Source organism: Alosa pseudoharengus, unplaced genomic scaffold (assembly GCF_046254945.1).
Source record: "Alosa pseudoharengus isolate Yale_2024_CS ecotype anadromous, Long Island Sound unplaced genomic scaffold, YU_APseudo_1.1 YU_APseudo_1.1_scf_6, whole genome shotgun sequence".
Lineage (NCBI taxonomy): Eukaryota > Metazoa > Chordata > Actinopteri > Clupeiformes > Clupeidae > Alosa > Alosa pseudoharengus.
Window position 1 is genome coordinate 28,804,528 of NW_027468848.1, and position 21,914 is coordinate 28,826,441.

The following is a 21,914-nucleotide window of genomic DNA, read 5'->3' on the forward strand; positions in this document are numbered from 1 at the left end:
TAAAATAAAATCTGCTCACAAATGTGCTTACTTTGCCAGTTTACCCAGAGACTACAGAGATCACACAACTTCCTTTACACTGTGTATCAGGGAACAATCCCCACACTTCCTTTTCCCTTCTCATGGTGAACATTTCCAACATCCTGTGTTAGTGCAATTCCCAAAATCCCACAGGGAGGTCACAGGTCCTGTCCAGCTTCTGGAGGTCATTTGGTCCATTCAGTAGTTGTAAACTTAAAAAGACAACATATTGAACTCAAGCATCCGTCATTCTGGAAATGTCTTTATTTTTTAATTTTTTTTATTGTAATGCAGTAGCACTTTGACAGCAAGTTACAGGCATCAAAGGGGTGGTTTTACATCAAACTGCAAATTACAACACTGGTGTTACATGGTTCTCCCTCCAACTTATTTCCATTTCAAGAGATCTGAACAAACTACTTTTCAATTGAGATTGAGGGCAAGCAATTGTTCTATTAAACCAATAAAATCAAAACCAAAACCACAGTAACATAAAAACAAAGCCATAAGAACATAAAATGGGGGAAAATGACACAGCCATGCTTCAATAAAACATAAATGAACACTTTGAATATCCATTGTAAGATATAAGCTTATGCGTGATCACATATATTAGACATCATATATAGATATATATATATATGATCACATATATACAATAGAGATACATTTAGGGATAACACTATGAACACAAAAACTTAACCAGGGATCAGTGTCTTTTCAGAAATGCATCACGACTATCGTCACAGCCCCCCTGTGAACATTTAGAACACTTGTAGTCTACCATTTAGACAAAACCTCAACTTTGCACCATTGGCATGATACAGAAATGGTGTTCCGGTGACAACTTAAAAGAACAATAAAAAATAAGAATGTAAAAAATATACCATGAGCCAAATTATAATCATCATTATTATATGCCAACAGCCAACCCTCAATGTACTAGAACTAGAAAATACATGCTCATACGCATTAGCATTTTGTCCAGGTTGATCATAACATGACTACAAGACTAACATACACATCATTTCACTTTTAATTATATATATTTTTTTCTTAGAATTATAATGGGATCAGGAATGTCTCCGTTGAAATAAAACATAGGAATAAAAAGTAGGAAGCCAGTCATGAAGTAGTTCTAGTTTACATTTGGGGTAAGATGGCGTTAGCTAGATGAGTTTAGGTCCAAACCACAGTTAGATCAATCTACTGCAAGACTGTTTTATTTCAATGCCCTGTAAAGCTATGATCTGACGAGTTTGCTCAACATTAACAAGACCCGACTGCAGCAAACCAGAAAAAAGAAAATTACAACCATAGTGTGAAGTGTAGTGGAAGGAGGGGGGTCACACCATTCCTGAAGGGTCATGTCTACACCAGCACTCACTTGAAAACAAATGGCTTCTGCCCTGGCAGCTCTGCCATGTATTTTTCTATTTCTTTCTTTTTGATAACAGACTATAATCTGCAAACTGCTATTTTACTGTTTTCCACTGAAGAGCTAGTCACAGAAACTTTGTGGAATTAACATTGACATCAGAATTGAATCGGTTGTTCCCTTGGACCACTGAACTTGCCAATAGATGGTAGTGCAAATAACATAACTGGCACGCAAGCCAGGCGAACGCTAGCCTTCACGCGACACGACAGGAAAGGAAAGGACTGCCACCCTTGCAACAGACTACGGTACACAAGGAAGAGGGGGCATTATTACGGGGGGGGGGGGGGGTTCCATCGTTTTGTTTGTTTGAATTTGCTTTTTTTAGAAGCCTTCGTGGTCCTTCTTGTCCTTCTTCCCCTCTGCTTCGAAGCCGTCCGTCCCGTCGCTGTTGTCGCGTCGGCGCTTGCGGTTGTTGCGCACGTTGAAGCGGGCGTTCATCTGGGGCAGTGGGTCCATGCCCAAGACTTTGTAGATCTGGCGGAATGCAAGCAGCCTTAGGGCAAACTGGAAAAGAGGTTGAAAGCATGTTATGGACGTCATAACCGAGGACACAGATTACTCAGTGTGGACTTCTCCAACAGCCACAACATGACAAGTGTCAGGCAAAGCGTAGAGAATAAATATGTAGTCTACAGCAAAAGTAACAATTGCCTCCGTTGTCTTGACATAACAAATTTCAGTCAATAGTCTAGACAGATGAGAAATACGCTTGTTCTTGACTACCTAAAAAATTAAAAGCACCTGAAATGTACATTTTGGGCAAAGACAAAACCTTTGTGTATTTTAAAGTAAAACGCAAATTCACTGAAAGATACTTGGTGTCTATGAAACATGGGAGAAAAATGTTTTAGTCATCACAGACTGTCAGTGTATCAGCTGGGTTGCTTAATACTAAGCTTCACTAATATCCTGAAGATACCATTGGGCAGTGCCAGTTTTTTTTATTTTTTTTTTATGTGAAATCCAGTTAATAATACCTGGGCACTTGAGGTTATATCCTCTCTCTGCTGCTCCTCCATGGCTGCCAACGTGTCTGTGGGGTTCTTCTCGCATGGGTCAATCAACCCAGGACCACCTGAGCACAAAAGCACGCACACGCACACACACACACGCACACACAATGAGAGCATCCAATAACGTCATGCTTCTTAGGTTCCATACCACACTTCCCCCCCAATGAATTATCTATGACCTCAGACTGGGTGTTGGTTGCACACTGGTGTGACCAGGCCATGCCTTGCGCTGGCTGCAGTTCAGGTTTTCTTCATGCACTACCAGAATCACTTAAATCTTCCACGACAACAACAACATAAATCATGCCATTACAAGGTCATTGCAAATTCTTTCATTTAATGCCATCATATGATATGTCTATTTGAATGTCCAAGGGCATTACCATCGTTCGTTAGTAACATTCATGATCAGTTCCATGATACTGGCTGCCACGACAGCTGCTAATCAACTAACTGCTAATACATTAAATATGAACATCTTTCACCATACAACCCCCTCCAATACAAACAACAGAATAACCAACAGTATCAATGTATTCAGTCACAGTTTTTTAACATTTTGTTCTGCCTTCCAGCTAATCAGTTAGCACTGGCTAAGTGATCTGGTGAGACTGAACAGCTCAGCAAATTCTATGACAGAACAACCCTCATTCATCAAGGTTGCTTAATGGACGGATTAATATTTAAAAGAGCCCTGACAAAATTCTTGTTTAAAAAAAGATTAATTACACAACCCAAAATACATCAAATGTATTATCATGATGAACCGAGTTTCCATTTTTGACTCCAAGTCCTGGTCGACACTAGGGTGGATAAAAGCGTGTCAATCCAGCAGTCTTACCTGGGAGCAAGATGCCGGAGGAAATACATTCAAAGACTCGACGCAGGGCATCTCCGGGGCTCAAGGGGCCAGACGCGCTGCTGATGGCTTTCTCCACCAGGAGCTCCATGGCCTTCAGGGAACAGCAAGTCAGGGAGGCTAAGAACTTGATGCACTAACTGGGCTTTTCCATAGAAAAATGGAGTGTTTAATGTGCATTTTTGAGCCAGGGTTTGGCACAAGATGAGAGCCAGGGTTTGGCACATGATGAAATGTCATGTGTAATGTCTTGTGCAACATTGTGACAATTTACCTTGGTAATTTTGTTTGTTGCATAAGTTTTTGCGTATTGCACATTTTACATTAACATATCTTACATACTCTAAACAGCTGGGTTGCTGGAGGGGTCTGGGGTGGCTATTAAAGAGTTTTGTTTTTTTCCTCAGATGATACTCACCCAGCTTGGAAAGGCAGACCACGTGGGCACTCGCTGACACAGGTCCCGTAGAATGCGAATGATTATGACACAGGACTGGAGTCCGTTAGCTCTAGCCTTTGGTGTGAAAGTCACATTTGGTTAATCATTAGCACAAAGAGCAAACAGGTGTGGACGCGTACACACACACACACACACACACACACACACACACACACGTCTGCCAATGCGGTGTGCAACAGGGATCGGTTCTGGCCATGAGGTGTAACACTACTGTTCCCAATGGAAGCTTATGGATAATCTTTTTTTCAGTTTTGCTTGGTTTTTCAGTATCAAGAAGCCAATCCAGATCACTTTTTTCTTTTTAAGACAATCTTTTTTTTGGTGCAGCTGCCATTTTCAGCAGTATTTTACCTCTTCGTTAGTATGTCAGAGTTCAAAGTTTGCAAGATGCTTGAGGAAGATGCTCTCCAGGTCATCTTACAAACCTTGACCTCTGTTGTGGCAAGTACTTTCACAAACAAATACTTTCACTTATAAAATTACAAAAAAAAGAAGAAAACAAACAATTCAGATTGAAGGAAAAGCATAAGGACTGTCGAGTCAAGGACATCTGCTTGATTTAGCCTGTGTGTTGACAGGGGATAACCAACAGCACAGTAAACTAATCAGATACTCCTCTCCTCTCAATCCCTATTCTTATTAAGAAAAGAAAAAAATATATAAATATCTTTCCTTAGATCACAGAACAAACGCTCAACATGAAAGCACTTATTGATGACACTTTTATGCAAAGATACTCTGCAGCCTTATGGAATTTGCTTATGTACTAAAAATTAGAAAACCAACTTGTGATTTAGAAAAAATAGAATACAAGGATGCCAGATTATTTTTAAGAGACCAGATAACATTATTTAAATACAAAGAAAATCTAAAAAATATAAAATATATGTAGTTTTTTTTTAACTCTGGTCTTGCTTGTAGTTAGGACATCCTTGGATGTTTCTTTACGTTTCAAAATTGCTGTTTATATCATTTTAAAGTATTGTTATGGTGTTTTAAGTCATTTTCATTGAGTAAATAAACAAATATTAAATGAAAAAACACAAAATGCATCTCATAAGGCTACAACAAGAAAGTAAAATGATGTTCCGAACCTGGAACCACTTAGCGTGGCGTAGAGCAGCCAGAGCGTCAAGGCATTTTTGCCTGTCCAAGACGTCCGCTGGGTCTTTCACCATACCCGAGGTTACATCTAAAAATGGATCCAATTGTCAAATGATGCTGAGGAATGGGTGTTTGACCAGGTGTGTGAGAGGAGAAAGAGACAGAAAGAAAAGAAAGAAAGACAGACAGAGAGTGACAGAGAGAGAGAGACAGACAGAGAGAGAGAGAGAAAGAGAGAGAGAGAGAAAGAGAAAGAGAAAGAGAGAGAGAGAGAAAGAGAAAGATAGAGAGACTGACGAGAACAAGAAAGAACACATTGCCACACATACCAAGTGTTCCCCAGGTAACTGTTGTCTTGGTTACGGCATAAGAATGGAATGTGAGCATAGCCTGACACTCAAAGAGGGATGCGGAGGAGGTGGTTTTGTACGAGGGTGCAAGCTTTTCACGGCTTAAAAATAGTCTCAGCTCAAACCGCGTATTGATTTGGGTCGGGGAGGATGCCAAGAACAGAGCAAGAATGTACAGCTGAATACAAGAAACGCCCTGATGTAAGTAGACAGGCCCTTGGTATATACTAGAGATGGCAACTAAATTAAAACCATCCATCAAGGCAGCCTGTGTCTAATTATACTGTCCTGTGCATCAAGATTGCAATATATTAGGGCCTTGGTGTTATAACTACACAACTGATGAACTGCTTATTTCAACGAGAATTAAGTCTATGGCATGGTGCCCTTAATTGTGTGGCAGATAAGGGTTTTCTAAATGTCTATGTGGTTATTAAGAAATGACCATGGGACAGAACTCAGACAACTTAAAACCATGTGAGGAGGACCAGAGGCAAGGCAATGGGAAGTGCTTGGTGGTAACCCTCTAGAGCAGCATGGCAATGGCAGGTGTGGCAAAGTGTTTGAGGTGAGGGAGGGGTGGGATAAAAAGAGCCTGGTCAAAAATCCTTCCGGAGTCGTAGACGTAGCCTCAGATGGGACACAGGTTACTGAAAAATGTCATAAAAAGGAGGGAGGCTTTGGGCTGGACTTGTGAAGCTTTGGATACATGGAGGCAGCAGTGCGTGCTGGAGAGAAAAAATAAACATGGAAGCTCCCAGCAAAGAGGGGTTAGGACATAACTGCATGCATACCTGGTCAGCAGTGGGTCTTAAAAAAATAACCAAAAAAAAACAAAAAAAGACCAAACCCAGTCACTGTATACCGAAAGGCTGTCCACCCAGGTCCAACCAAAGATTCCCCTCATAGCTGCTCTCTAAGTCAGACTGATACTCCCCCAAGGATCCAAAAAAAATAATAACGTAAAATCTGAAAAGACGTAGAAGATATGGAACATAAAACAAGGGCCCATATAAATACAAAATGCTGTTACATATATAAAGGCTTTCAGGTTAACGCCTTTATTTATCATTTTTGGTAAGAGATGTAAGGGCCTTTTGCTTGTTATATAGACAAATGTTTGATATTCATTAAAGAGAATGAAGAGAGGGGAACAAAAAGAGACGGTTTCTCTTTAAAAGCAGTCTGGTGGAGGTCAGACCAGCACATAGACTGATGCACTTAGGGGAGCTCTTTCAATTCTACAAAGGGGTAGTCGGGGAGGAGGGGGTACCTCAGAATGGTGAAGTTCTCACCGCCAGACAAAAATATGATTTGTTTCCTGTGGGGACGGACATGACCAACTCTTCCCAGCGCTGCACATATCCTGATTGTGCAAACGTCCCAAATTCACTGCCCAAACCCTCAGGTTTTACTTTTTTTTTTTTTTTTTCTGTGTGCAACTTAAAATACATGAGTACACAGAATTACTTTCCAAGAGAATTGCAAAGGTATATTCACAGACATAACATCTAAAATTTAATGGAGGTAAATAAAAGGGAAAAAGGTGCGTGAAGGGGGGAGGTTCTTGGTTGTGCAAACTATCCCCTGGAACACAGGAAACAAAAACCAATCTTATCCATGACTAAAAACTAGACTGACACAATGCAAAAACACTTATCATGCGTTTGTGTGTGTGTGTGTGTGTGTGTGTGTGTGTGTGTACATATGTGTATGCGTGTGTTCAGGAGAGCTTCAAGAGCACTGGAGAAGTGTTACAAAGAGCGGGGAGGGGGCTTTCCCTGAGCAACACTGCTGACGGGAGACAGGAGAGCCTTTGCAAACCCATGGTAGTGCCCAGCTCAACATGAGTACAGGGCAGGAGCATCCGTGTACCGTAATCTGAGGCTAAACTTATCAATTAAGGACAAATTGTCATTCAATGTAGTGTATCTAAGAGAACAGAAAGGAATAACTACATGTATAATATGTTGTGTATATTTATGAATAGATACATATATCTAAGAATATTAATAACTCCTCTGCCTTCAAAATGGGTGCCTTGGACACAGAAGGGTTTTTCTGCTATTATGTGGATGGCATCTGAATATGATTAAGCAAATAATATATATATATTTTTTTTTTTTTTGTTTGTTTTTTTTACAGAGGATAGCTGGTTCAGCAATGTAGAAAGCATCAACAAAAATTTACAGAGGAAGATCTGAATGATGAAAACCTAATATTATATATTTAAAAACAATATCCCAAGGCTTTTGAAGGCAAATAAAGCAACAGATGTCTTTCAGAGACTCAAGCCTCTCATGAATAAGCCTGGGCACATACCAGGACCGGTTTGAAGGCTAAGGAATTTTGGAGATCAAAAGGACTCCTATTCCTGGCATCACTACAATAGCTTTCTGACTCCTTGTTGCCAGCAGACATGCTCAGTTGCGGACAAAATGAAAGGAATAAAAGAAAAAAAAAAAGAAACAGTAAAATTAATCTCATAGATGGGCGAAAAGAAAGAGGGGCGACAGCCTTCCCAACCTCCGTCCCGGGCGTTCTCCTCTCGGATGATGGGCGACGTCAGGGTGATGGTCACCTGCATCTTGGGCTCGGCGCCGGAGGTGAGGATGATGGCCGCCTCCTGGATAGAGCCCTTCACCTCGTACTTCTCAGGTGTCACCAACTGCAGAGGAGCACAAGTGCACGCTTGATATGGAGCAATGACACTAGTACACCACAGGTTTGAGATGGAGGAATAAGGCTAATACACTGAAGATTTATTATGCCGTTGCAACTATGGAGTTCTACTGATTAAAAGTCTCTAATGAACAATTCTTGGTTTCTGATGTAAACATTAAACCTCACCACTCCACTGCAGTCAACTACTCACAGACCTGTGTACCACAAGGACATGTCATGTCCACTTTGGTGGAGAACACAGTAACTTTTCAAAGCTGTTTGCAGTATTAAAGTTATGGGTGTACTGTGTGCAGTCATAATGCAGAGGTACTGTGCTGATGATTTCCTACCGCACTGAGCATTCTTCACACTCCTCCTGTTTTATCTCTTAATTTACAGCCTTTACTCGCAGTTCAATTTCTCCTTCTCTCTAAACACGTTTTCCCCTCTGTATAAATCCTGCTTCTGCCGGTATGTTTCTTGCCTGCTTTTGACATTGTTGATGCATGATCTTGTCCTATTGGCATTACTCAGTTCCTTCTGGACACTATTCCAATTAAATGCTCAAAACATCCAGAATTTCATTTGTATTTACATGTAAGAAAACCATTTCTAATTAATGAAATGAGATAAAAACCACGATTAAATGGTTTTCTATTAAATTTAAGAACACTTTAATCTCAGCCCAGAAGGCCTATTTTGTCAGGCAGGATCATTCACCAGATGAACACTACAAAACAGTTGCTTTGTTTAGTGATAAGTGAGTTTGCTGTGCTCTTTGAAGTTGATCATTAAGTCTAATATAGCCACGAACTGCAACCGCTACGCGGTCGAGACCGAACGCACACGCCACGCATCTGGTGTGAATGAGGGGTAAGCCAGAGGAGAGAGCAGCCAGAGCCTGACTGATGGCTTTAAACACCCGGCCTGCTTTTAAATTCACAACTTGGGCCTGAGTGTTTGGACACTAATGAAAAGGTTCTCTGCCGTCGCTGCCAAGTTATTGTGAAGTAAGCTCCAGCGCGCACGCTCCCGCTCCCCCCCCCGCCCCCACACACACACACTTTCAAGACAGCACAGAGACATTAAGTAGGGACAGCCTGCGGAAAAAACACTGCAACTAAGCCTTCAAAATACTGAAGGCTGTTGCCTGAGCCCTCCTACTGGGAGAGCATGTGATGGTGGATACCGTGAGCTGCTTGGGAAGGTGCTCCACGATGCGGGTCAGCAGGTTCTTGGTGGGCTTCTCGGAGCAGAGGAGAACCAGGTTCACATTCTTATCTCCACGCAGGAGCAGGCCTTTGGCCAACACGCCAACTCTCATTACACCCTTAAGAGCTCTGCAACACAAACACACACACACACACCGGACAATGCAGCAAAGTTATTACACTAAATAATCAACATTTATTAAATGATCATTTTGATGATTAGATGCTACTGCTATAAATTCGACACAGTACATGGATATGTTTTTTTTATAGAAATTAAAAACTCCACACCTTTACAATTTCTTTAATTCGCTCCGAAATGTCTATTTCTCTATTTCTATTCCTCATTTCTATTCTCACTCCAGACCTTGTTACTATAAACCCATCTATTCTCTCAGCAGATAAAAGGGTCAGCATTTTGTGCCGTAGTGGCGTACCGGTCCTTGGGGATCTCCTTCTTCTCTTTCTCTTTCTCCTTCTCCTTCTCCTTGTCCTTGTCCTCCTCTTTGCCCTTGTCTTGGTCCGTGATGATGTCGGACACAAGCTTGAGAGCCCGCTCAGTGATGGACACAATCTTCTGGATGGCCTGCAGCTCTTCCTCGGAGGGGTAGATGGCCGCGTGTTTGGTCATGACGTAACGGTCATCCGAGGTGTCGGGCCGGCGAAGGGGCTGGAGAGGGAGAGAGGAGGTCAAGATGCTCAGACCTAAATAGTTGTGTTTTTAGAGTTGGGCCATTTGAACAAATGAACATTCCTGACTTTAGATTTTAGATAAATGACACTGCATTGCAACATTTGCAATGCACTCTTCGAACAATTCATTTTGTTTAATTAAACACTCATGAAAGATGAAGGGGCTCATGATATTTCAAGTTTGACTGAAAACCCTCTGAGAAAGACCTATGGACCTAATTCAATCTATCTATCTCACTCACACACACACACTTCTTGAATATAAAAAGGCAGTGTGATGCCATGTCTCACCACTGGGCCCTGTGGCTGAGGGATGGGCATGCCGGGTCGCACGCCCAGGAGGCCCGGTGGGCCAGGCGGGCCCTGGGGGTAGCCTCCGTCGGGCATCCGGCGCCGGTCGTCCCAGTGGTGCTGCTCCTCTTCCATGCGTCGCCAGTACATATCCTCCTCGTACCGCCTGCGACAGAACAACGGGACCGGCTTTTAATGTTCACTCAATAAACACACACTGATTTAACTACCTCATTATTTTGCAAGCCATGAGAGTACATCACATCCAAATGAACTCCTGAGGACTTCATGCCTCACTGCATGGTGAAGTGCCTTTGAAGGGTGGACACTTTTCTGTCAATTGTATTTGATGCAAGTGAATTAAATTACTAGTCACAGATGTATTAATCTACACATCCACTAATTGCCCATAATATAGAGACCTGTGGAGTAGTTTTAACTACTCTCTTGAATACAGTGCTTTCTCCATCAAGCCCTTCAGTGCACACAGCCTGGAACTATAGAGGGAAGGTCCCAATTTCCACAAACGTTTTTAATTTGACTCTGGCCCCTGGATCCCACTTGTAACGTATGTTTTTCTCTTGCAAGACAAATAGTCCTCTTTTGTTTTCTACAAAGCAATTTTCCGTCCCATCTACTACTCCCCTGTTTACATGGTATACAGAACTTTTATTTTAGAAACAGAAACCGAAAATCCAGTTTTCCATGGTTTGGGACACTCTGATTGCCTACCATTTCACCCACCCAACCCCTTAAGCTCACACCCACCCCCATACAAAACACAGACCACAACACACACACACATAAACCAACACTAAACACATAACAATATCACACACACACAAACACACCCACCCACCCCATACATTTCCATTACACACACACACACATACACACAAACCCACCCACACCTCATCTCCATCCTCCAGCGCTCCTCCTCCTCTCTCCTCCTCCAGTACTCCTCCTTCTGCAGCTGCTTCCTCATCTTCTCCTCCTGGATTTTGCGTGCTCGGATACTGGGCTTCACCTCCACTTGGAGATCTGGATTGACCTTTTTCTGTTGGATAACGAAGCGGCAGCGATAAAGCTTAACGCCATGTTCAGACCATAACAATTCAAAAGAAGTTCTAAGTTACAATGGCCTGACCAAATGAAGGACGAATGAATCCACTAACCTTGTACTGAAGACGATGTCTTCGACCCTTTAAATGCATCTCCTTGGCGTTTGGATCGTTGAAACTACATTCACACAGCTTGCAATGAAAGCGAATCACCCTGCCTTCATCGTTACGTACCTAAGAGGGAGAAATGAATCAACTTGTTTATTACATAACAATGCACAATGTGCAAACAGCCATCTATTAATAGGCTTGCAACATATGGCCTGTCAAACGCATTGTAAGACCAAAAATAAGAAAGGTCACCTCTTCAACATAGTCGTGTCCGACTGGTTGGACATCGCTCTGCAGGGCAGCCAGGGCGGACTGTGCCGACAGCGAATCAGAGGACTCTATCTTCATGTCCGGAGACTGTGCAGCCAATGAGGCTGGGGCAGGTTTTGCAGTCTCTGCTTTGGAGTCATCGGCCTTGACACCTGTGGTCTGTAACTTACTTCCTCCTGCAACAGGAGAAAGAGATGTCACGTTACCTCTGCCAAGACGACTATTATCATTTATTCAACAAGCTCAAGTTTCTTATGCAAGTTTTATTCAGATAAAAGCAAAAGCCAAGTTCCAGTATGCAGAAAGCGGAAATATTGGGCAATGCCTTGTTCCAATTGTGATCTATATAAATACAAAGGTGAGTACAAGAGGACCGATATGAACAAATATAGTGGAACAAACTTCACTGGAAATTCAAATAAATGAATACCAAAAAACAGAGAAACATGGAGAAAACAGGAACACAGAGAAGAGAAGGGTAGAGAGTACACTACTATAAGCCAAGTGGATATAATTTGCCCTTCATCCATGGTGTTCCACCCCCATTGCTTTTGTTAGGAGTAAGAAAGCAGCCTTTGTAAATGTTCTCCTGTAATTAACATCAATGAGATTCCAGCAAGTATAAAAAGCTGGTCTGCCAATACTGAGCACCAAAAAAGAAGCCTTTGTTGTGTATTGAAAAAAGAAATAGCAAGTTTCAACCGAGTCTATCCAATTAGATCGCAAATGATTTACTGTTACTGTTTGAGTGATTCAATGTTGGCTCTGTTTAACAGTTTCGAGTTTAACTCCTCCAGCCAGACACCCATGGAGCTTATAGCTCTTTGGGCTGGGGGGGGGGGGGGTGGTCTGATGGCGCTACAAAACAAACATGCCATTCTAGCGTGGGACAGCAGGAGGGGCAACTAAGTCTCAGGCATGGAGGGACAGAGTAGGGCCATGGTAGTTGGACTAACACGGCCTGGAAAACAGGCCTCCCCTCCCTCTGTGTCGGAGAGGAGGAGCTGGCAGACACAGCCCAGAGCGCTGGCGCACACACAGAAGGCAAAGCTGGACACCATGCAAAGTGAGAGGGGGGTGGGGGGGGGCAGGCAGTGCCTTTCAAGTACAAAAATAAAAGGGAGAGAAAATTTGCAGGAATGCTGCTAAAGGGTGCCATGAACACGGTAGCATGAGCACGCCATCTTGGCCTAATCTGAGCCATCAAATCACATGAGCATAGAACGGATATCAAATGTGCAAAAGAGAACAGAGATTGCCTACGATTTTTCACAAACATCAACTTGTGATTTCAAATGGAAGAGAAAAGGCATATCATTTGCCCTCACGCTTACCAACGAAGTTGATCTTGGGAGTGTTGGCCTTCTTGACCACGCTGCCGTTGGTGGGCAGGCCACTGACCGCTGGGCTCTTGCCCTGCACCGCGGCGGCCGCCGTGCTGCCGCTGTTCACCATGCTGATGGGCTTCAGGTAGGACGAGTTGGCGGCGCCCGCCGCAGACGCTGGAGCGGGAGATTGCACGCTGGTACCCATGGCGCCGCCTCCGCCCGCACCGGAGCCGCCCGCCGACGCCGAGCCGCCCGCCGAGGCCTTGCTGGGCGCCGCTGTAGTGGCGCTGGAGGTCTGGGTGACCACGCTGGGCTCTGTGGAGGGGATGGGCTTGCCCAGTTTGGTGTGTAGCTTGACGACCTGAAGTAAAGACAAACACAAGAACAAAAAATATAGCAAAACGTAATGCACAATGTAATAACAAAAGTTATGTAAAATAGTTATGCAAAGGTCGGGTACAGATAGCCAGCCTCTACAAAAGGATTGGCTCCCCTCCAGCATTTTCATATGTTTGGTGCCTATTTGGTCATACGTCAGGTTACAAGGAAGTTCAGCAATCTGCAGTGGAGTGGCTATTCCTGGGTCAGTGAGACTGGCGGGGAAACAGGACGGTTCAGTGGTAATGGGCTGGAAAGATTGAGAAGCTTGGCCTCATGTGACTCTTGGGCAAGCTTCATCATGTTTACATGTAGACAAAGACGGTTACACTCTCTTGAAGACGGCTGCTAAGAAAATGACTCGCCAGAAACTAACTCCTAAAGATCGCCATCAGGAGAGTCAAGCATTTACTAGCTTCTAGATCAAGTTGCAGTTACTGTTTATAGTAGCAAGTTAAAAAAACTGGAAATTTTTTTTTTCTATTTTTGAGCCTGTACCACCCAAAATTCTCCTGACAGGAAGCACTATGCCTTTGGGAGGGCAATCATTTGGAGGACGGGGAGAGAGAAGAATGTTTTAAACTTTTTTTGGAGACAGAGGGAACTTTAGAATCAACCGGAAAAAAATAAGAACAAGGTTACACAGACATTATTTTTTAGTACAAAATATAGGTATTTTTATTAAGAATGTTTGGCATCTTTTAAAAAAAGAAAAAAGGAGATGCTTTGTCAATTATATCAATGAGAGAGGGATCAGAGAGGGCTGCCTAACTCTACAGAGCCACAGATTCTGAGAATCTAGAGAAAGTTTGGTCATACTGTTTTGTTAGAAGAATAAAATCTATTTTGTGCAGTCTAGTCACGGCTCATCAGAGCAAAAGCACGCATCAACATGCTGCTGACTACAGTCCCTGCACTGCACACGTGACGCCAGCCAACCTGGCACGGGGGAGGGGCGGTGGAGTGTAGGGTGCCAGACGGTACTGCGGTACCTTCTGGTGCTTGGCACCGCGGATGTGCGCGGCGTAGGCGTCGGCGCCGGTGCAGGAGACGTCACAGAGCTCGCAGCGCAGCTGGTTCTGTGTGCCGCGGGCCGAGCTGCCGGTGCCGCCCGCTCCGCTGCTGCTGCTGCTCTGGGAGACCTTGAGGGCTGCCTCCTTCTTCTTGTGCTTCTGGCCCTCCAGGTGCTCCTTATAGGTCTGCAGGAGAGATGGAGGACAGGTGGAGGTGGGTAAAAGGAAGAGTATTATGGACTATTAACTCGATAGGTGCACAGTGGCATGGAGGACGTATTACTTGACCAGACATCAATGGTGACAAGGACATAAAACAGTGATAAACACAGGCTAGAGACAGACCATCAGACTATCCCCTAACCTACTTGTGTGTACATTTCTCAACAAATAATTTACTGTTACGGACACCATTTCAACACCATCGCAACACTCGCACAGGAAGTGGTCAGGGGAGGCGTTTGCGTTTGCCTCACCTGCGGGCCGGCGCAACTGATCTTGCAAACGTCGCAGTAGTGGATCTGTGGCGGCTTGGGCGGCTGCTTGGGCTTCAGCTGCTTGTTCTGGAAGGGCGTCTTCTTGGTGAAGGTGCTGCCGGTCCAGGCGGCCGTCGCCGCGGCAGCCGCCACCGCCTGCTTCTGCTGCTGTTGCTGCTGCTGCTGCTGGTAGTAAGAGGAGGCGGCGGAGTACACGGCCGCCTCATAACCCGAGTATGACGTACCTGAGGAGGGGAAGGACCGTTACCTCTCCATTACCCAGCATAACCAGCTCAACCGGCTCTCTAATGCATCGCCATCAAAGCACAGTAGAACAGAACAGCCCAAAAATTCACAAAAATGGGCATAGTCTTGCACAACAAATTCCATTTCCAAACAACCACACAGTGTGCAATGCAATTCACACAAATTTGCAGTTTCCTCCTTGTGCATTTTCAGTAGATTAACATTTCCCCTACAGCTGGCTAAAATCCACATCAAAGGAATGCAATTTTCTGAATCAATAGCAGATCTGATCTCCTCAGCTGAACTGTGGCTGATAGCTGGTAGGTGCTAACTGCAAACCGCATGCCCTGGCATGCCAAAGAGGGTGGAGGTCGTTTATTTACTCACCTGAATAGGTGACTGCATTAGTACTGTAGGTGGGACTCTGGGAGTAGGACGGGACAACGGAGGCGGCGGCGACCGGCTGCACCGCCGAGGATACTGGGTAGATGGAGAAGGTGGAGGTGGCGGGGCTGGGGGTGGCTGGCTTGATGGCGGTCACCTGACGCGTCTGCTGGGTCTGGGTGTAGGGGGTGACTCCCTGCGTGTAACCGGTTTTGGGAGCTGGAGGAGGAGGAGAAGTAGGAAGAGGGGTGGTGGGTGGTTGTCACAGTAAACAGGAGAACGGTTATTGATTTTTCTCCTCCCTCACTGCTTTTTTCTAAGTAACAGTGCAGTGGTTCACCACCCAAGGACAGGGAGGGCATTAAATTACACTCAGAGGGAAACATTCAGCTGCCAGTGCTAGTGAAGATTTATACTAAGGACCGGAGCTCACGGGATCCTGTGGAACCAGTGAGGGATACGGGCTCAGTGCAAGCATTTACAAGAGCACTTTTTAAGAAATTAGGGTAACTACGTCGCAACACAAACAAAATACACTGTTGGACGTACCTGTCTGGTAGTAGGACTCGGCCACGCTGGGCTGTGGCTGGGCGGCAGCTGCCACTGCGGCGGTGGCTGTGGGCTGCTGGTAGTACTGCTTACTGTCGTAAGCCATGGTTGGAGCCGTGGAGCGCACATACGAATATGTGTCCTGGAACAGACATAGCACCACAATGCAGCAAAACAGAACAAGGTGTGTGTGTGTGAGTGTGTTGGGGGTGGGGGTTTGTAGACATAAGTCAGAAACTACTAAAGGGCCTATAGTCTTGAAAAAAAGCACAAATCAAATTAATATCACCAATTACTAGGTAAAACTAATAAGATAAACAATTCCAATTCTGTTTGCATGCAGGGGAATAAATAGTAGAAGTTCCTGTTGGACAGGGCTTCAAACACAGCCATCTGGAGACCAAGTGCAGCCCAGGGAGGGGAAAAAAAAATCTACAGAAATTAGAGCAGTGTAGTGAGCCTGCACGAACACATTCCTCTCACAAAAGCACTGACTGTGCATCTGGCCGCCTCTGTGACAGCTGAAGATACATAAGGGGGAGAGAGGGGGAGAGAGAGAGAGAGAGAGAGAGAGAAAGCAAGAAAGAGATTGAGAGAGATGGAGAGAGGGAGTGTGAAAGAGAGCGAGAGAGCGAGAGAGAGAGAGAGAGAGAGAGAGAGAGAGAGAGAGATGGAGAGAGGGAGTGTGAAAGAGAGCGAGAGAGAGCAATTGAGAGCGAGCGAGAGAGAGAGATAGGGAGAGATGAGAGATAGGGAGGGATGGAGAGAGATGAGAGGGAGTGTGAAAGAGAGAGCAAGAGAGGTATGAAGTGTGTGAGCATGTGGGGGTGGAAGGCTCGTTTCCCTGACAACAGCAATTGCAGTAGCACCCCTGCAGCTGCGCTGTGCTCCCGTAGCGGCCCTCTCTTACCTGGTAGTTCTGGGACGTGACCGGGGGAGGGGGCGGTGGGACCTCGGGCTGCCGCTGGGCAGCGTAGGCGTAATCGGTGGCCGCGTGCGCCGGCTGATACCCACCATACGCCGCTGCCGTAGCCGCGGCGGCTACGGCAACGGGCGCAGGTCTGGCTACGGCAACTGTGGCGGCCGTTGGGGCATATGCTGCCGCCACCGTGTGGGCCGCCACTGGTGCTTGGTGCACAGTATAGCTGGCCACTGTGGTGGGGTGGGTGTAGGCAACCCCAGCGGCCGGCTGCTGACTGGAATGGGGGAGGGGAGGGGTGGGGTGGGGTCAAGCATCAGAGAGGGGGGGGAGACAAACACGGGGGAAGGGCACCAGTTAAGCAAGGCTTCATCTTATATTACAGAAAACTAAATCTAAAGTCATGATCTAACACACCAAGAAGCAGGTCTAGACTTCGACTAATATAATTAAACACACACACTAGGCCATTTAGCCATTGCTGTAAGGTGGATCATGTCTAGAGGAGAGATTTTTAAAATGCTCTTATTTGGTATGTGCTCGTAACATCATACACATGCTGGTAAGATGTCTTATGGTTGGTAGAAGTGAAGAAATATAGTTTTTTTCAGAGACAACAGAGGCCAACCGCAAGAGTATTCCTTGTGTTTTTAGCGTTTAAAATCTCGTTAATAATCCCGTCAGGGCTTTTCAATTTTGGGGTTTAACTGAGAGATAATCTACAGACATGATTTGACTATGGTCAAAGTAAATATATAATATAATTAATTATATATATATATATATATATATATATATATATAAAAATGTAAATATAAATAAAATGGATTATAATAGTCAGGTAATGAGCCCAACATGTGGAAAGAAACCCTGAAGACCTCTACTTAGATTTGGCTAACTGGAAATAGGCTAATTGTGGCAAATAGCAAGGCACCTCACTGGCAGGGCAGGAGGAGGGGTAAAAAACAGCCTAATCAGACACAGGCAGCCAGCTGCCTCAGGTGTTGACAGGCTGAGACCGATCCGGCCCAGCAGTGCAGAAGCATGTGGTGGGAACCCTCTAAATAAAAAGAGGAGATCAATAGGGCACGAGATGCTCGGTTAGTGGTGCTGTCTTCTTCAAAATCAGACTCCCACAGTGACGAGATGGAGGGGTACCCACTTTCATGGCCCGTTGGCCTGCAGTTAAAAGAATTAGAGAATGGTCTCATATCTGGAACTGCTTGGGAGGAACCGACGATGGGTTTTTGGATGAGCAAGCTTAGCACTTTTCACTGGTTATAGGAGTGAGGCTGCTGGATTAAATAGCTTCTGAGATGCTCCCATTGCAAACACACACACACACACACACTCACTCATGTCGCCAGGGCAAACCTAGGTCTACCTTATCAGTTTGATCTTTGTTTTCTGTAAATACAGTAATTATTTAGTCTAATAGTTAGTGGTTATAAAGTCAGCAAGGTCTTCAAAAATGCTCATTTATTAGCCATTCAACTAATCAACTAGAATTTCAGCTTTGGTGCCCATTAAGGTTTGTAAATTTAACATAATCCCATGTGCTAGACACTATGTGTGTGAATTATTACCTCATTTATACCAATTTGACACCCGTGTCCCTAAATTCTAGGTTGCTTTTCCATTCCAATGTTTACTTATCCTGAGTAGTGCTTATTATCCAACCCTTTTTTGTCAGCAAGATCTGAATGCAACTGCTAACTACTTGCTGCCTACACCTGACAATCCTATTCAATAATACGTTTCAAGTTCCAAGTATGGGACAAATCCTTTGTCATGTGGAGGAGAAGCGTTATTGATCTACACATGAGACTTCTTGTATTAAATAACCAGGGGCCATCAATAATACACTGAGCGTGCACAAAAGGCATGCATTACTGCCCTCTGACTGAGGATGACTTTATGATTTGATAAGCCACCGCCCATCCCCATGCTGCTGCTGCTCAGAAAATAAAAATATTTTCTGAGAACCTAAGATCTGGAGAAGAAACTGACGCCTTTACCTTTTAAGCATATAGCAAAGCTTTTGCACAAAAGCTTAGCACACACTTTGAAATACCAGCAAATGCATTTTGTCACAGTGACTACCACAACATTCCCTCCTCTTGATGTCAACGGTGACCCTAGTACACGGTCTTTTAATCTCAAGTAAAAAGAGTGGACACTGTTGATGCCACTCAAACACCATTTTCTGCTCTGACAAAACATGGCTAAGCACTTTGGCACCAGCAGTTGAGCTATAACCACAATGGTTGGGAGGAAAATATGGGATTCAATGTATTTTGGCAAAAATTTAAAAAATCTGAAGGCTATACAGTCTCTATAAATGGAATTACTGTTTTTCTGACTTCATTTCAAACTTGATCATTTCTGGAAGGACTCATTCAAACCTGTATAGAGCAAATGGTGTGCACTCTAACAAATAGAGAACAAAGCAGTCCGTGACTAATTTTATTCAGTTTACAGCTTTTAGTTTCTACACACACCTGAGCATAACCTGTCCAGACCACACTATATCCAGGTCAAACAGTGTGGGACAAATCCTGCTATTGTTTTCAGCTGAAATTGCTAATACCTTTCTATCTAGAATCTTCACAACATGCCTAGAACATGCCATTGTAACACCACCGCTGAAAAAACAACAATATATTTGCCTGTGAAATTTATAACCAACTTTGAACCTACCATTCCTACGTGAAATACTGGAAAAGGTTGTATACATTTAACATTATGCTCTCAATAGAGCCCATAAATTAGCAATACAACAGTTCTTATCACTTATATGCTGATAAGATGCCATTGCACCTTATTACCGGAATGTTTTTTATTTAAAAATAATAATAATAATAATAATAATAATAATGTAAGCACCCTTCACATACAACATATCACTCCTACGCTGAAGATATAGATTTATTTTATTATTATTATTATTATTATTATAGCAGTCTCTTTTTTCATTATATTAGCCTTATCTTTTTTGTTTGGGCATGTCATATGATTGTTGTGTAATTCTGTTACTGCTTTGAAGCAGCTTGTCATATGAAATGCGCTCTACAAATAAACACGACTGACCAGATCATCCAAAATGCATATCTATACACATCTCTGCAAGAAACAATATAGCAGCACAAACTTGTTCCCATATTTTTGAGTTGCAACAAAAATGATTTGCCTATATATAAGGCAAATGAGAGAGAGAGAGAGAGAAAGAGAGAGAGAGAAAGAGAGAGAGAGCGAGAGAGATGTGTTGTGCATTTGCGTACACAACATAACAGAACTGGATACCATTGATTAAGTTTCCTATGGTCAGCTGGACCCGTGCACATGAAATTGCATCCTACACTTGCACCTGATGCAGTTCCTTGTATACTTCATGAAAATAGAGTTCTCATTTGTGACCATATCGAGACAGATGAGGCAAGGTGACTGCAGCTACAAAACCTTGTTAACTAAGCTAGGCTTTGGCAGGAGGATGGGTCCTGTCACTGAATTGAGTCCACAGAACCTATATCTTCCTATATAGCCTAGACAGGGAAAACTGGGGGTGTTTATGCTCAAATTATAGGTTTGTGTATGTGCAAAATTTTACACTTATCATGTCTGAATAAAAGACCCTGGATTGTTGTTACTGTCTAGGCAGCTAAAAAAAACATAAAAAAAAAAAAGGTCATGCAAAATATGCCATGGGCAATTTCAATCAAAATTCTTTCCACCGTTGGACAAAGAAGTTTAATAAGCTTAGAGACTAGAGTTTAGAGACGGAAAGGAAAAGTAGACAATTCCGTCTCAACACAGAAACTCCTGCAAAACAATACTGTCATTAAAATGTTTGACAAGTAAATCAACATTTCCTGGGATAATTTCGTTCGGTGATGAAAAACCAGCTGGTTTGGTCTAACTATTATATACCGTAAATATAATTACCGTTAATTAAGTTACTTTTATGTTTCGGCCGATCTATATGGCTAATCAACACAAACCGTAATCTCTTACTCGGGCCAAAAAGAATAACACCGAGCTGTCAGTGAAAAAAACACTTATTTAACGTTACCCTAATCATTATGACACCTAGCTGCTAACGCGCTGCATCGACACCATTTACATGGGCAGCTGATAAACGCTGATAGCACGGTTAGCTGCTAAACACAACGCGACCTCATGCCAACATTAGCGCGAGAGCTATATATTTCTGCACTGATGACAGGAATCAATGGTTCTTTCATGCTCGATGAGTGTACACTCGGAAAATGCAGCAGGCTGGCTAGCCATCTTGCATGAGCTCAAGTTCCTCGCAAGCAAGCAGCTTCCAACTGCAAACCCACTCCCCCTCCACCCCCTCCCCCAATCATGAACAATACAGTGAGACAGGATAGGACAACGTTTACCAATGTTGTCAACGGATGCGGATTAGGACTCACTGAACACCATCGGTAATTTAACTGATAAAATTGGGGATTACATTCACCTCCTAACCATTAGTTTAGTTCGGGACACTTACCTGTACTGCGCAGCAGCACCATGGGTAAATCCAAAATAGTTGCCGGTAGCCATTTTGGCATCTTCACCTAGCCGGCCGGGCACTGCGGAGGGACAGATACATCGAGGGTGAGCGCTAAGCTAATGTTGGTTAGCCTGTTAGCCCATATTATCGTGAAGACCCCGCATTATGCGAGGGGATCACACAGGCGTCCAAACGGACATGTGTGGACGCATTTACCAAACGCAAATCATCCAAAAACATTCTACGTCGTGTTTAGAACGTTTCAGTGCATATTTACTGACCACTTAATATGCATTTTATCACATTTTACTCACCATAGGTGAAGGAGACTACTGGACATATGGGAATCATTGGGTTCCTGTTCTCTGACGAACTCTCTCTCGTCACCCTTCGGTTTTATGCGAGGAGGTTGTACCCGGAAATCCATTTTGAAGGACATGCGCTCTGCTGATTTGTGAAGTCGGGAACTGTAGTTCGGAATGGTTGCTGTCCCTCAAGGTCGAAAACAAGCTTCAGTTAAGAAAATTAAGATGATTATCGCAGGCTTGCTCTG

The 21,914-nt window shown here is 43.8% G+C and overlaps 1 protein-coding gene across 3 annotated transcripts; it reads right to left on the minus strand.

The window, feature by feature from the left end:
* Positions 1-267: 267 nt before the first annotated feature.
* On the minus strand, positions 268-21,780 carry zfr (zinc finger RNA binding protein). 3 transcript variants are annotated; one of them, XM_076270571.1, is made up of 20 exons: positions 21,676-21,780; positions 21,359-21,440; positions 16,834-17,119; positions 15,924-16,065; positions 15,378-15,593; positions 14,745-14,989; positions 14,248-14,454; positions 12,884-13,238; positions 11,532-11,725; positions 11,283-11,402; positions 11,019-11,164; positions 10,108-10,273; positions 9,561-9,793; positions 9,102-9,252; positions 7,775-7,916; positions 4,889-4,986; positions 3,753-3,848; positions 3,317-3,428; positions 2,440-2,537; positions 268-1,966 (listed from the first exon to the last, which is right to left on the minus strand). In XM_076270571.1, the coding sequence occupies exons 1-20, from the start codon at positions 21,710-21,712 to the stop codon at positions 1,784-1,786; spliced, it is 3,309 nt and encodes a 1,102-aa protein (XP_076126686.1). In that variant the 5' UTR covers positions 21,713-21,780; the 3' UTR covers positions 268-1,783. The 3 variants fall into 3 exon arrangements, with proteins under 3 accessions (XP_076126686.1, XP_076126685.1, XP_076126687.1); XM_076270570.1 differs by having other exon boundaries at positions 11,013-11,164; XM_076270572.1 differs by lacking the exons at positions 268-1,966; positions 2,440-2,537; positions 3,317-3,428; positions 4,889-4,986 and having other exon boundaries at positions 3,752-3,848; positions 11,013-11,164.
* Between the last annotated feature and the right edge of the window lie 134 nt (positions 21,781-21,914).

Excerpts from the sequence above, each read along its gene's own strand:
- zfr (XM_076270570.1), bottom strand. The coding sequence starts at position 21,712 with ATGATTCCCATATGTCCAGTAGTCTCCTTCACCTATG. Across the intron at positions 4,987-7,774 it reads GGAGAACGCCCGGGACGGAG|ATGTAACCTCGGGTATGGTG; the intron begins GTTGGGAAGGCT and ends ATCCATTTTTAG. Across the intron at positions 1,967-2,439 it reads ATATAACCTCAAGTGCCCAG|TTTGCCCTAAGGCTGCTTGC; the intron begins GTATTATTAACT and ends CCTCTTTTCCAG.